The sequence below is a fragment of the Anabrus simplex genome, chromosome 10 (assembly GCF_040414725.1).
Source record: "Anabrus simplex isolate iqAnaSimp1 chromosome 10, ASM4041472v1, whole genome shotgun sequence".
Taxonomy (NCBI): Eukaryota; Metazoa; Arthropoda; class Insecta; order Orthoptera; family Tettigoniidae; genus Anabrus; species Anabrus simplex.
In genome coordinates this window covers 3059090-3074122 of record NC_090274.1, presented here as the reverse complement: position 1 = coordinate 3074122, position 15033 = coordinate 3059090, and the positions used below count along the sequence as shown (strand labels likewise).

The 15033-nt window shown below is 38.5% G+C and overlaps 1 protein-coding gene across 2 annotated transcripts in view; it reads right to left on the bottom strand.

The window, feature by feature from the left end:
- Nucleotides 1–4081, bottom strand: part of TppII (Tripeptidyl-peptidase II) — a 220050-nt gene extending 215969 nt beyond the window's left edge. For both annotated transcript variants that reach the window (XM_068229478.1, XM_067154735.2), the window contains exon 1: nt 3712–4081. In XM_068229478.1, the coding sequence (XP_068085579.1) occupies nt 3712–3873 (162 nt within the window). In that variant the 5' untranslated portion in view covers nt 3874–4081. The remainder of the gene's footprint in view (nt 1–3711) is intronic.
- Between the last annotated feature and the right edge of the window lie 10952 nt (nt 4082–15033).

The window sequence follows — 15033 nt, the reverse complement described above, 5'->3', positions numbered from 1 at the left end:
ATCCTTACAACACCACCAAAATACCCTCATAACGATGTGCAGAGATCTATACCCTTTATTTACAATCATATTTATGTGATTACCCCAATGAAGATCTTTCCTTATATTAATTCCTAGGTACTTACAGTGATCCCCATAACAAACTTTCACCCCATCAATGCAGTAATCAAAACTAAGAGGACTTTTCCTATTTGTGAAACTCACAACCTGACTTTTAACCCCGTTTATCATCAAACCATTGCCTACTGTCCATCACAAAATATTATCGAGGTCATTTTGCAGTTGGTTACAATCTTGTAACTTACTTATAACATCATCTGCAAAAAGCCTTATCTCTGATTCCACTTCTTTTTTTTTTTTTTGCTAGGGGCTTTACGTCGCACCGACACAGATAGGTCTTATGGCGACGATGGGATAGGAAAGGACAAGGAGTTGGAAGGAAGCGGCCGTGGCCTTAATTAAGGTACAGCCCCAGCATTTGCCTGGTGTGAAAATGGGAAACCACGGAAAACCATTTTCAGGGCTGCCGATAGTGGGATTCGAACCTACTATCTCCCGGATGCAAGCTCACAGCCGCGCGCCTCTACGCGCAGATTCCACTTCTTTACGCATATCATTTACATATAAAAAAACCATAAAGGTGCTATAATACCGGCTTGAGGAATTCCCCTCTTAATTATTACAGGGTCAGATAAAGCTTCGCCTACTCTAATTCTCTGAGATCTATTTTCTAGAAATATAGCAACCCATTCAGTCACTCTTTTGTCTACAGTAGTCCAGTTGCACTCATTTTTGCCATTAGTCTCCCATGATCCATCCTATCAAATGCTTTAGATAGGTCAATCGCAATACAGTTCAACTAACCTCCTGAATCCAGGATATCTGCTGTATCTTGCTGGAATCCTACAAGTTGAGCTTCAGGGGAATAACTTTTCCTAAACCCAAAATGCCTTCTATCAAACCGGTTATTAATTTTGCAAATATGTCTAATATAATCAGAAAGAATGCTTTCCCAAAGCTTACATGCAATGCATGTCAAACTGACTGGCCTGTAATTTTCAGATTTATGACCATCGCCCTTTCCTTTATACACAGGGGCTACTATAGCAACTCTCTATTCATTTGGTATAGCTCCTTCATGCAAACAACAATCAAATAATTACTTCATATATGGTACTACAGTATATCCCAACACATTGTCTTTAGTATATCCACCAAAAACTTTTCAATTCCAGCGGCTTTTCTAGTTTTCGACTTGTGTATCTTATTGTAAATGTCGTTATCACAGGTAAATTTGAATACTTCTTTAGTATTACTCACTTCCCCTATCTGGACATTATCCTTGTAACCAACAATCTTTACACAGTGCTGATCGTCGCCATAAGACATATCTGTGTCGGTGCAACGTAAAGGAAAAAAGTAACTGAATACTTCTGCGTTTTGAAATCCTCACATACACACTCCCCTTGGATACAATGAACACTGGAACATATGCTGCATAGTTTGTTCTTCGCCACAGTCACATTTGATGTTGCTAGCATCGATATAGCCCCATCTTGCTAGGCTGACTTTGGATCTGTCCACTCCTGTCCTCAATCTGTTTAAGGACCATTATTTTGTTTTCAGCATAAGCAGTTAGACTTTATTCAGGTGTGTGTGTGACAATTTATTACTACCGGCTTATTTTCAGCTGAGTGAAGTGAGACAAAGGGTGGTGAGAAAAATCAACACCAATGGTTTATTTGTATCATGAAGGGTTAGAAAAATTACCACCATTGCCTAAGAGATCAGAACAGTCATCACCAATGGATTATTCACAGCATATATGCTGGGCGAAGTTTTGAGCAAATCAATGTGCCACCTTTTGTTTAGAAGCTTTTATTGTGCTGCAGTTATACAATATCAGTATTGAATTCTGTACAAATTTCGGACACTGACAGTGGCTATTACGCCTGTGGTACAGAAAATGTCCTATGATTTATGTTAGGTTATAAACGTATTTCTGGGGCCCAGTGAATACGTCGCTCTCCTTTCATCACTCTCCTTTATATCTTACGAGGTTACATTTATACGATTTACCTTTGCAAAAAAACGTAAGGCCCTATTCATGTAGGGAAGGGCATCATTAAGTTCTGCCGAATAGATAGCACCATTACTTTCCTAGGAAAAAAAAAAATAAAAACTAGCATAGCCATGTAACCACCCAAACTATTTTGAGTGCAAGGAGTTAAGATAAGGGTGTCATATAAAGGTGCATCCACACCAGGATATTTTCGTTAACTTTGTTCATAAATAATACAGTAAAATGTGCTCAAAGCGGAACTTGAATAAAGCGGAAACTTGCCCATTACGGTATATTTTCTTGGTCCCGGCGAAGCTTAAGGCATTATAATATTCTTACTTTTGTTTAATGCAGAATCTTGACGCGGAAACGGAAAGAAAAATTTAAAATGAAGGAATTCTTTAAAATCTACTTGTACAATGAGGAAAATATTAGGAACTGATGTAGTCCTACGAACAATATTTGTGTATTTCTGGTGTTATGATCAATGCCATTGTTTGGACAAACTGACACGTGTTTGGAGGGAGTGATAACACGGATGGTGAAATGAATAAAGTGCATCGGCAATATCCAACTTGCATCAAGCAAGAAACGTTCCTTGCGAGGCAGACAACTTCATTCGAAGGGATGAACAATTTACAACACAACACATTTTCGAATCAGCTACAGCCCTTCTAGCAGCGAGAAAGGCCAAAGGAGAGAAGAAGAAAGGAGACGAACAAAAAGATAAAGATAAAAACAAGATTTGAACCATGAACAGGCCCACAGTGCTTTTGTGAAGAAAAGCAATTTGGCATTACAAATAACTCTTCCACTCTTACTGAAGTAATGTACTCAGCTCAGGACTACATTCAGAAAGACACTTAGAAAGGAAAGGAAAATAAGTTTAAGGGGCGTACATCCAGTGTTTTGAAATAGTATAATACAGCGTTGTGATAATCCCAAAATGAAATGGCGTACGGCTTTTAGTGCCGGGATGTGTCCAAGGACTTCGGTTCACCAGATGCAGGTCTTTTGATTTGACTCCCTTAGGCGTCCTGCGCGGATCTACTTGTGTCTAGTGAAAGGAGGAATCTTGTGGTTTAAAGGGGCCTAACATTTAGGCCTAGGTCATCGGCCCTAAAGGAGAAATCGAGCAGGGTACAAATCTGCAAGGTAATCAGATGTGAGATTTCAACCTTACAAATGGATAGATATTGACACATGCAAAATTCATAAAATTTTTCAATATATGAACGTTACAAAGACATATTTTCAAAACTAAAGGATCCTATAAAGTGGACTAGAAGAGGTGCCGGTTAAATACACATCTGGACCTACGAAGCCCGAGCACTGCTACTTTTATTCCAGCTAAATGTACGAATATGTTGATGAAAAACAAATCAATATACTTCCTTGCTGCAATTCATCCTTTTCAGACAAAGAAATTGCACAACACTTCAAAAACTAACCTATGCTTTTTCAACAATTCCCTACCTAGCTCACATAACCAAGGCAATTGTTAATTAAACTGCACAAAATAACCAGCGTACTTTTGTGAAAAATGCATGCGGAAGAAATTAGCAAAAAATGTATCCGCATCCCTTCATCGAACGGGACGTACAGTACTAACGTCAATGACATGACAATTATGTTCATTACTGCAGTACCTGTAATCCTGGTGCACCCGGGTCAACCCCGGAATCAAAAATAGCAATGGTGATTCCTCTTCCATCGTATTCTGGATATTTTGTGAGAAATGAAGTAACGCCAGTCTCTTTCTTTGGTAAAAGTCCCCATACAGGAAAATCGCAGTCAACAATATCTGCCATTTTTATAGAACTAAACAGCTGCTAACTATCGGCAAAATTCGTTACTAAAAACAACTGTGTCTTGATTTGCGAATCATTTCGCAGAACCCCATAGCCCGTACATATCTTGAGCTCAACCCGAGGAATTTCTTCAAGGGTATATTTCTGTATTTTGTGGGGCAGAACCTGGCAGGGTGCTGGAGTTGAGAAAGGCTATAATTCTCCACAATGTGGTTCGAAATCATACCTTCGTATGCCATCATTGCTGGAGCAATGGCCATTCCCACCATTGGAATATATTTCTCTAACAAACTGGTATTCGGTAACGTAAGTAACCTTAACATTTTATGAATTCGGGTTTTAAATAGTCTTTATTTATCTTGTAACAAAACTATCATCTAAGCTTTTAGTCGATGTTTTGCACTTTACTAAGGTAATGTAGGTTTTGAGGACTGCCAAGTTCACTGGGCAATTATCGTATTTCTCCGTAATTTTTATAATGTCTGAACGCACTTAGAAATAATATTGCTTTTGTACTGAATTTGAGAAAACTATGGCATTTAGGCTTTGTCATGGCGTTCGGAACGGAAGAAATAACAGAAGATTCGACTGATGCTTAGAATTCATAAGATCGTTGATTACAGCAGAACTATGTCCCCGAGGAAAATGATGTTCCATATAGTTTTGTCCATGAGAAGCACTGTATGTCAACATCAGGGAACAGCATAAGCCGTTTGGCAGGATAATGAAAATATTTGTGTTTAGGTCAAGTTGCCGTACCTGGCGGATGAAAGCTGGGTTAGAGATCCCACATAGTGCTGAGCAGGATAATGAAAATATTTGTGTTTAGGTAAAGTTCCCATACCCGGCGGGTGAAAGCTGGGTTAGAGATTCCACATGGCGCTGCTCGGACGATGTTACTATAATAGTAATAAACAACGGTTGCCACCGTTTGAGAATTAACACGAGAGAAGACAATTTGTCTGGATTGGTTAGGATAGGGCCTGGACAAAACCATTGGTTTAGAATGCTACCAGTTTCTTTGTCCCGATTGGCTACCTGTGATGAAGGCAATGTTCATACTGGCTCCAGTAGAGCTTGCATTATGAGTGGGCACAGGGTTAGGCCTACAGCATTCAGATAAAATAAGAAAAGCTTGCAGTGTGAGATGGACACCACAGCTCCACCAGTTTGTACTTGCAGTCAGCACATTGCATCCCCCACTCTAATAAGGGCGATTCACATTTGTTCTGTGTCCAGGCCAATCTCTGTCACAAAACAGTGGCCCCTTCGGAACCACACTTTGTTCGAGAGGTTCTTTTCTATGGCTGTGTTCTAGCCCATGACAAGACCATCGGTTTGTAACCATGTCATGAATAGAGCACTTGCATCCCCCACGTACTGAATTAGCGTGGAAGTGCGTTCATTCGAATTTGAAGATAGTAGAATCTGTTAAGTTTCCCATCAGGGTCATTCCACATAATGCAAGGTTTCTTCTACCGTACCATTTCAGATAAAATTTGCTATGCTATGATTAGTATGAAGAAACTCCACAGATCTTTGATCAGTAAGCAGATTGGTTTTGAAGTTACACACCTTTATTACTTAATGAAAAATGTGCACAAATCATGCATAATGTAGAACTGAATAGTTTGTTAGTGCAGAAGTCTCTGATTGAACTCACACATTTCTCACAACACCCTACATGTTATCAGTCACAGTCTTGGTCACAGAATTTACATGCACATCCAGATTGTGGTAAGACTTCGTCTTGCATATTTTGTGATGATGACCTTGTGGTAAGACTTCGTCTTGCATATTTTGTGATGATGACCATGTACTGCAGAGGAATTTGTGAAATGACGAAGTTCTTGGTTTCTGTTGGTCCAAGTTTTGTTTAGCATGACCTCTGTTGAGCAGAAATCCAACCAGACCTTATACCATACAGTTTTCCATCGCTTTCTTTCAGCAATTTCTTCCAGCTGTCATAGATGGCCCTTGATTAAGAAAGACTTTGACAAATTTATCAGACTATTTTTGACAGTGTCTATTTAGACACCCCAAGAACAGCCTTCAGAAAGCGTGCTTTGACATTTTCAAGGCAGAGAAGATCTTTTGTGCTTGGTTTGTCTCAAGTTATTTCTAGTCCACAGGTGAGGATAGGGATGATCTTAGCTTTATATAAGGCCAAGGCAAGGGCAGGAGAGCCTGGTTTTGTCGCTGATGTCATGAATAGCTATCGTCATTGCTGCTTTTTGTCCAGTGTGAATCCCGAAGGAAGTTATTGTAGCCTGCAAGGTTAAAGCAATATACCCGAAATTATTCACTGTATTTATTGGAATACTTTTAAGGTATATTTTATTGTGGTCCCCTCCTGAAAGTCATATAGGCCCTACTGTCTTCTGTTAGTTGATTGTCAGTTCATATCTGCCCATTGCTCCATTGCGTCGATTGTCTTTTGCAATTCCTGTAAGTCATCTGCGTACTATATTTTCACCGAGCAAGTTGGCCTGTAGTTAGGGTCGCCTAGCTGTGAGCTTGTATTCGGGAGATAATGGGTTTGAATCGCACCACAGCAGTGATAAAGAAGTAGGGGACTGGAAATAATAATAATTAATAATAATATTGCATTTAAAGTTACTCACATGTGTTCAGCACTCTATTTTGAATATTTTCAGGTCCTGAAATGTAGCATTTTTAGTGATTTTTGTGGGTAATATTGGTAATAATTGCACATATGAAGTAGGAGGATCACTTATTGTGATCACAAGATAAAACTTAAGAGATTTGTTAACAGCAGTGTGAAAAATTTGAGAAGATTTTCCTACATCTTCAAATTGTAGCATTTCGAGAAAATAAAAATACAAATTTGATTTAATTTTGAAAAATATATTTTATTTAAAAATCCTACTGTGTTGCATATCACATAATAAAAGCCCATAAAAATCTTTAAAAGAGTTTTATATAGTTTTATATCTTGGTTACAAAAGTAGCAAATGCAATTTTAAAATATGTCCACCAGACATTTTTTGCAAAAAGATGGGCAGGCACCTTTAAAGGTCCGTTACTTCAACACCGGGTGGTGTATTGATCCAAGATTTAGGGAGTTTTTTTATAGTGATTGCAGACTGTAGTATACCAGTATAGTCTGAAATGGAAGTATAATTCACTAAAAATTACGTTGATTTAATGTGGAATTACCCATAAACATTGCACGTCCAGGTTCAATATTCTTCACTATACAGTGCATTGTGTTTCTTTATTTTTCAGTTAATCACTATTAGTTGGTACAAGGTGTACTTTATCTTTTGGGCAGCCTCTTAGTTGAAGTGTTACAAATGACGGAATAGACTGCAAGCAGGTTTTAGGAAATCATGCATAACGTTCTAATGCAGAATATTTCTTCCCAGGCATACCGACGAAATTTGACGAGCAGGTGGGACCGTATGATGTACCAGCGAGATTGTCGACTCACTAACGACAGTCCGTACTCTTATAAGGTCAGTGTTACTGATTTAGTCCGATTATGAAGATTCTTGTAAGATACATTACCTGCCTAATGAGAATACTAGACTCCTCAAAGTATAGTAATTTCAGTAGGTAGCAGAGGAGTGGAGTCACAGAAAGTCCCTTATTCATCAACATCAGTTCAGTCACTACTGATCTGCATTTAGGGCAGTCGCCCAGGTGGCAGTCTCCCTATGTATACTTTACGTAGTCTTTTCTTAAATAATTGCAAAAATTTGGAAATTTATAGAACATCTCCCATGGTAAATTATTCCAGTCCCTAACTCCTCTTACTATTGTGATCCTTCATTTTAAGAACACCACTCATGTTTATTTGTCTACTAAAGTCACTCCACGCAATCTCTCCACTACAACTCAGAACATATTTGAGCATCTTATCTCCTTACTCTCAAGTCTTCCCAGCCCAAAGTTTGCAACATTTTTGTAGCACTACTCCTTTATATCACATTAAAAGGTCAATTAAATGATGTATGTCCACCTTGTCAACACTAATATGAAAAGTATTACAATTTGAATACACCGAACATGTTTCAAGAACAGAAGTTCTCTTCTTTAGCGGCTTAATCTACCATTACAAACCTCCGTGCTTATCGTAATAAACGTTTCTTATAGTACTGGGCATTTCCTGTTTCAATTCTCTCCTTTGTTGGAAATCATCCATAATAAATGGAGATGCTCTTTTTTGGATTATTTCCGGTCCTTGTTTCAGGGTCCCATACACTAGAACCACACTCTAATTAGGGTCTTACCAGGGATTTATACGCCCTCTCCTTTACATCCTTACTACAACCTCTGTGATTACCCCAGTGAAGATCTTTCTTTATATTAACACCTAGGTACGTACCGTGATCCCCATTAGGACCTTCACCCCATCCATGCACTATTTAAGACCGAGAGAACTTTTCCTGGCAGTGAAACTCGCAACCTGAATTTTAATTCATTTATCATTATACCTTTGCCTGCTGTCCATCTCACAACATTATCAAGGTTATTTTGCAGTTACTCACAATCTTATACATATTTATTACTCTATACAGTATAAGATCATCACGTATATATAAAAACATAAAGGTCCAATAATACTGCCTTGAGGAATTCCCCTCGTAATGATTTTGCAGTTGCTCACAATCTTATACATATTTATTACTCTATACAGTATAAGATCATCACGTATATATAAAAACATAAAGGTCCAATAATACTGCCTTGAGGAATTCCCCTCGTAATGATTACAGGATCAGATAAGGCTTCGGCTACTCTAATTCCATGAGTTCTGTTTTCTAGAAATATAGCAGCCCATGTAGTCACTACTTTTGTTCAGTCAAATTGAACTCATTTTTGCCAGTAGTCTCCCATGATCTACCCTGTCAAATGCCTTAGATAGGTCGATCGCAATGCACTCAGTTTGACATCCTGAATCTAAAATATCTGCTATATCTTGCTGGAATCCTACAAGTTGAGTTTCTGTGGAACAACCTGTCCTAAACCCAAACTGCCTTCTATCAAACCAGTTATTAATTTTGCAAACATGTCTAATATAATCAGAGATCAAAGCTTACATGTAACACATGTCATTCTGACTGGTTTGTAATTTTCAGCCTTATGTCTATCACCCTTTCCTTTATACACAGGGGCTACTATAGCAACTCTCCATTCATCTGGTATAGCTCCTTCATGCAAACAGCAATCAGATAATTACTTCAGATATTGTACTATGTCCCAACCCATTGTTGTTAGTATATCCCCAGATATCTTATCAATTCCAGCCGCTTTTCTAGTTTTCAACTTTTGTATCTTACTGTAAACGTCTTTGTTATTGTAGGTAAATTTCAATACTTCGTTAGTATTAGTCACCTCCTCTATCTGGACATCCTTGTAACCAACAATATTTACACTCTGCTGACTGAATACTTCTGCCTTCTGTAGATCCTCACATGTACACTCCCCTTGTTCATTAATAATTCCTGGAATGTCCTCTTTGAAACCTTTTTTTGTCTTAAAATACTTATACAATACCCTAACATTTGTATGACCACCAATTATGCTTGCTACCATGTTATCCTTAGCTGACTTCTTCACTAGATTCAATTTTCTAGTAAGTTCCTTCAATTTCTCCTTACTTGCACAGCCTTTTCTAACTCTATTTCTTTCCACGTGCAGTCCTTCCCAGATAAACTTATTTGCCATTAGTTGGTCATGCTTCCTGTTGCTTATATTACCTTCCCAATTGGCAAATTGAGATCACCCGCTATAACTGAGTTTCTTTTTGTATCGTTTCCCACAGCTGATTATCTTATCAAATAATTCCGTCAGTGCCACCATTTCCAGGTATGTACACTCCAAAAATATCAAGTTGCCTATTACCTCTAGAAAAACCGGAAACAGACCTCTATCTGCATACAGGGAACATACCAGCAGTATGGAAAAGGTGACTTAAACAATCCAAATTCCTATTGGAGGACTGCTAAAGTGAACAGTCCTCTGGAACTGTTGACAAGATTTATCACATCAAGGCTCACTGAAGAACTAGACAACAAAATCCCTGAGGAACAGTTTGATTCTATAACAGACGATATAGAAGACAATCCGTGGCTTCCTCGAAGAAATGAGCCTTACACCTAGAATTTTGTGTTTGTCATCTTTAACTTTATAAGTAATAAATCTCATTGTAGGCCGTATTGACCACAATATCAAGTTCACTAAGGAAGATGAAATCAACAGGTCTTTAAACTTCCTGGACTTAACCTTAACCAGAGCCAGTGATAATTTTATTTTCCAAATTTACAGAAAGCCCTCTGCTGCTCCTTTGACAATAAAGAATGAGTCTTTACACCTTAAATCTCATAAACAAGCAACTTTCTACAGTTTAGTTCATCAAGCTTTAAATATTCCACTATCCCCTTCTAACCGAAAAAAAGAGTTTGAATATATAAAAGAACTTGCAAAACTTAACGGCTATAAACCTAACTTGATTGATAAGATTATTAGTAAAATAAAATCAAAAAATACTACAAATTTAATTCCAGGTAATCCCAAAAGAATAAACACTGCCACCTTCACTAACCCCGCCATACACAGCATTACTAACCCATTTAAGAAACATAGCATCAGAATTGCCTACCGAACTCGCAACACTAATCGGAATATATTCTTTAATTCCAACTTGGTAAATACTTCTCAAGACAAATTTTCAAACTCTGGTATTTACAGACTCAAATGCCCCCAGTGTGAATTTTCTTATATCGGACAAACTGGCCGCAGTTTTAGAACTAGATACTTGGAACATTATAATGCCTTAAAGCATAAAAAGTACTCTGCCATGAGCAACCATATGAGGGATTCCGGCCACAATTATTCTACAATTGATCAGGACCTCCACATTATAAAATATGTAAATAAAAGCAGCTTAATGACTGAATTGGAAAATACATACATTTTCTTGGATCAGCATTTTAATAATAATTTGAATGATGTCCCTGAGAACAACAGCCCATTAATTGAACAAGTCCCCAATTTACTCACTAATCTTAATATAAATCATAACAATTTCACAAAAATCTTCAATTTTAAACCTTTAAATACCCCTCCGGTCGTCATAACAGATTCCACCTTACCCCCTCCCCATAATACAACTCCGCTGCCAGCTTCCAGCACTCTCATTGTTGCGCCTACCCCTCCCGTCCCTACTTACTCTCCGCCTAGGCAAGCACACAGATACAAAACACGCAGCAACAGGCATACATTCAACAGACCCCCTTGAACAGCTTATGTCTCCGGTCAATGCTCATCCAACATAAGAGGTAAGCGATCTTAGTTCTCCCATTTTGAACACCCTATCTTCAAGGCCCGAGTACATCTTTTTCCTCTTTCCATTTTCAGTTCACGCACTCGGCATCTTATTTTTTCCGTTTTGGTCTTGAACTCCCAGCAAAAATGAAGCGGCTTCAGGTGTGATCAATCCTGTTTGAAGTGTTACTACTCCATGTCTGCTACAATATATGATTTCTCTTGCCCGTTCTCACATATCTATACAAGAGTGGGATCTAATTATTTCTTCACTTAAAAGAATACAACCATCATGTTTTGTTATGTATGAACATTCTTATTAACTGACTGGCAGCCATGAGTTTGATTATTACACTGCCAGCTCTGTGTTGTACTTTCTGTTCTTAACCTCTGTCTCAACACTATTGTGTCATTTTTTCTCTTAGCCATGTTGTAACATTCTATGTTTTTTTCACACTAGTTTTAAGCCTATTTTCATTTTCTAAATATAAATGTTGATTCTTAGGGTGCCATATATGTTAAGGACACTAGGTTCGGGGCCCTGACCTAACTTTAGGCTGATTTATTTTCGGCTGATGTTGCTTACGACTGTTAAGCGAAACATGTCCCATCTTACAACGCCTGTTGTAATGTTTATTTCCTAAATATAAGGAAAGATAAGTATTGGAAAGGTGGTGTTAATTATTATTCTTGTTTTAATGTTCATATCTTTAACTTTGTCGTAGCTTACAAATTTTTCTTTTGTCAGAATGAAAACTTCCCCTCCTACTAGTTCTTTCCTATATCTAGACAAAGACTCCACATCCATGGAAAAATTTCTGCATCCATTACATAATTTCTCAACCATGATTCATCTCCTATTACAATATCTGGTAAATATATATCTATTAAATTACTTAATTCTATTCCTTTCTTTACAATACTTCTACAGTTAAACACTAACATTTTTGTCATCCCTACTTGACGGCCAGATTCCTGTACTCTTATCACCGCTCCCTAGGCCACCCCGTTTCCCTAAATGTACTTCCCCAATAAGTTCTAAACAAACTTTCTAACTTATATGTATCACTGCGGTTCAAGTGAAGGCCATCTGAGTGCAGATCCCTATCTTCTACCCACCCGTTAGAATCTAGAAATCTCACTCCCAGTTTCTCACATACCCACTCCATAGTCTCATTTAAATCCCCAGTCAGTTTCCTGGGGCATTTTTGCCAAGCTGGATTAGAAGAGATAAACATTTATTTAACTGCTGTCTATACATAAACAGAGAAGTAGGAGAAAACCAGATTGCAGCAGCATTCAGAGCAAGTTGACTTTAGCAAAGGCAGAGTACTTAGTCATTGAAACTGTTAAGGACAAATGACATAGATGTTTTGATACACAGATTGCCTTGTTACTTGCAGCAGTTGCAAAAAATGAAAAATCTCTATTGGACTTTTGTTATGCTTGTGTTGATACTGTTCTGTTTCACTCCCCATTGCACATTTTTTATGTAGCGCTGACCTTCAGCTGCTTCCTTTCCAGAAGTTCAAATTATAATGGTGCTTTGTTGCGCATTCTAACCTAATGTATTACAGTAACCTTTTAACAGTTCCTAGTATTGAACTTGCCAATTGAAAAGTTGTTCTCTCTTTTCAGGGACTTGATGCGATACCTGATAAATGAAGACCCTGTAAATACATTCTTTTAGTATCCAATGTAAGAAATAGCTGTATGTTTTGAAATAAAATTATGTATTGTTATGAATAGAACTGATTTGTTGTTTGCTTGTTGTTTAAAGAGGCCTAACATTGAAGGTCATTGGCGCGTATTGGACCACACAGAGTAATACTCAACAATGAATGACAACGCTTCACTAAATTAGTAGCTGTTTACAAAAGTCACTTGACCTCACAGAGTCTCCAGCTGGCTGGTATTTGCCTGGAACGGACGATCCTGACGCAGTCTTCGTTGACGTGTCTTGCCTTTCACTTTGTACGACTCACAACACTCGGCAGCACCATGGGACAGGTTGAACCCAGGTCTGTTGACTATCACGATGCTCGACTACTGTGCACTTGGCTCGACTCCAGACAAGACCAATAACTCGCACAGTCAACTCACGTGACTACTCCACACAATGCACTACTGAACACACATCACCGCACTAACGCAACACTCGAGCACGGAACGAGTTGGCCGTGAAAATTGCGAGCTTGCATTTGGGCGATAGTGGGTTCCAATACCACCGTCAGCAGCCCTGAAATGGTTTTTGCGTAGTTTCCCCACTTTCACACGAAGCCGCAAGTGGTGGGGCTGTACCTTAAGGCCATGGCCAGTTCCTTCCCAATCCTAGCCGTTTCCCATTCTTGCATCACAAAAACCTTCAATGTGTTAGTGCAACACACTCGAGCTCTCCTTAACGACATATCTGCTATTCACAAGATAGAATGGGATGTTACCACCTAATCAATGCATTTTATTGCAAGTCATAATACTAGTTTTGGCACTTTTATGGGCCATTTTCACCTAAATATAAGGTTTGTTCCAACACACAGTTCGGAACGCGTTCAGAACCGATACCAACAACTGTGAATGCGCAAGCACGTACTGAGTACCGTTCAGAACCGGTTCGTTATTGCAGTGTTGGAACGCAAATAGAATCATTCCGTGCGTAATCAGCATCATCTAGTGACAGCGGGAGAAACGAATCATTTATTTGGCGGGTACTTGATTACTGTAATGAGGAGATAAGGAATGAATTATGTCTACATTCTTAATGTATTGACAAATGTCATCCTCCAGCATCTTAGCATCTCTATCGTCATCGTCCTCAACGTCGCCTATTTGCTGTTGAGACAAGGCCCTTTCTACAATAATGTCGATGCCATTCTCTCCCAATACAGCATCACTTAAACATGGATGGAACACTGTAGGTATAGAATAAAAACCTTTCCTATTTATATAGGAATCCGGGTCATTTCCTGGTTACCGGGCGAGTTGGTCGAGCGGTCAGGGGCACGCGGCTGTGAGCTTGCATCCGGGAGATTGTGGGTTCGAATCCCACTGTCGGCAGCCCTGAAGATGGTTTCCGTTGTTTCCCGTTTTTACACCAGGAAAATGCTTGGGCTGTACCTTAATTAAGGCCACGGCCGCTTCCTTCCAACTCCTAGGCCTTTCCTATCCCGTAGTCGCCATAAGACCTATCTATGTCGGTGCAACGTAAAGCAACTAGCAAAAAAAAAAAAAAAAAAAAAAAAACCTTGGTTTGTCAATTTTTACAATTTTTATGCGACAGCCTTTGATGGCCCCAATAACACCTAGAAACTCTTTTTTTCTTTTTCTGCAATGTAGTTCACTGTTCCTTTTTTCAACTTCTGTAGGCCAGGTGATTATTTGGGCAGATAGATAGATAGATTGCTAAAAAATAGAACAACTCTTTGGAGCACCCCGTGTAAAGAGCTGATGGTAACATCAAATCTGTCAGCAACATCTCTGAAACTTGCAGTTCGATGCCCCATGAACCACAGAAATATGAGAACCTGAAATTAGCAATGCATATGTATTATGCCAAAGATGAATAAAATACATGTATAGGCATTTTGCTGAGAAATAAATGCATGAAACGTAGTCGACTATAAATTACCACTGCTGACCTGACTTAGAGCTGATAGTTTTTCATATTATTTTTTTCAAACTGCTGAGCAATATTCTCAGCAACTGCTCGAGTGACCCGAAAATGTTATAAAAATGAATCATCTTCATACTGAGGGACTGTTTGTTCTGAAAATATAAAGTTATAAGCAATAAGTCTATGATCCTTTTCAAGAGAAATTAATCATGGTGTTAACACACAAGAATTAGAAAATTTATTTTCCAAATGGAGTA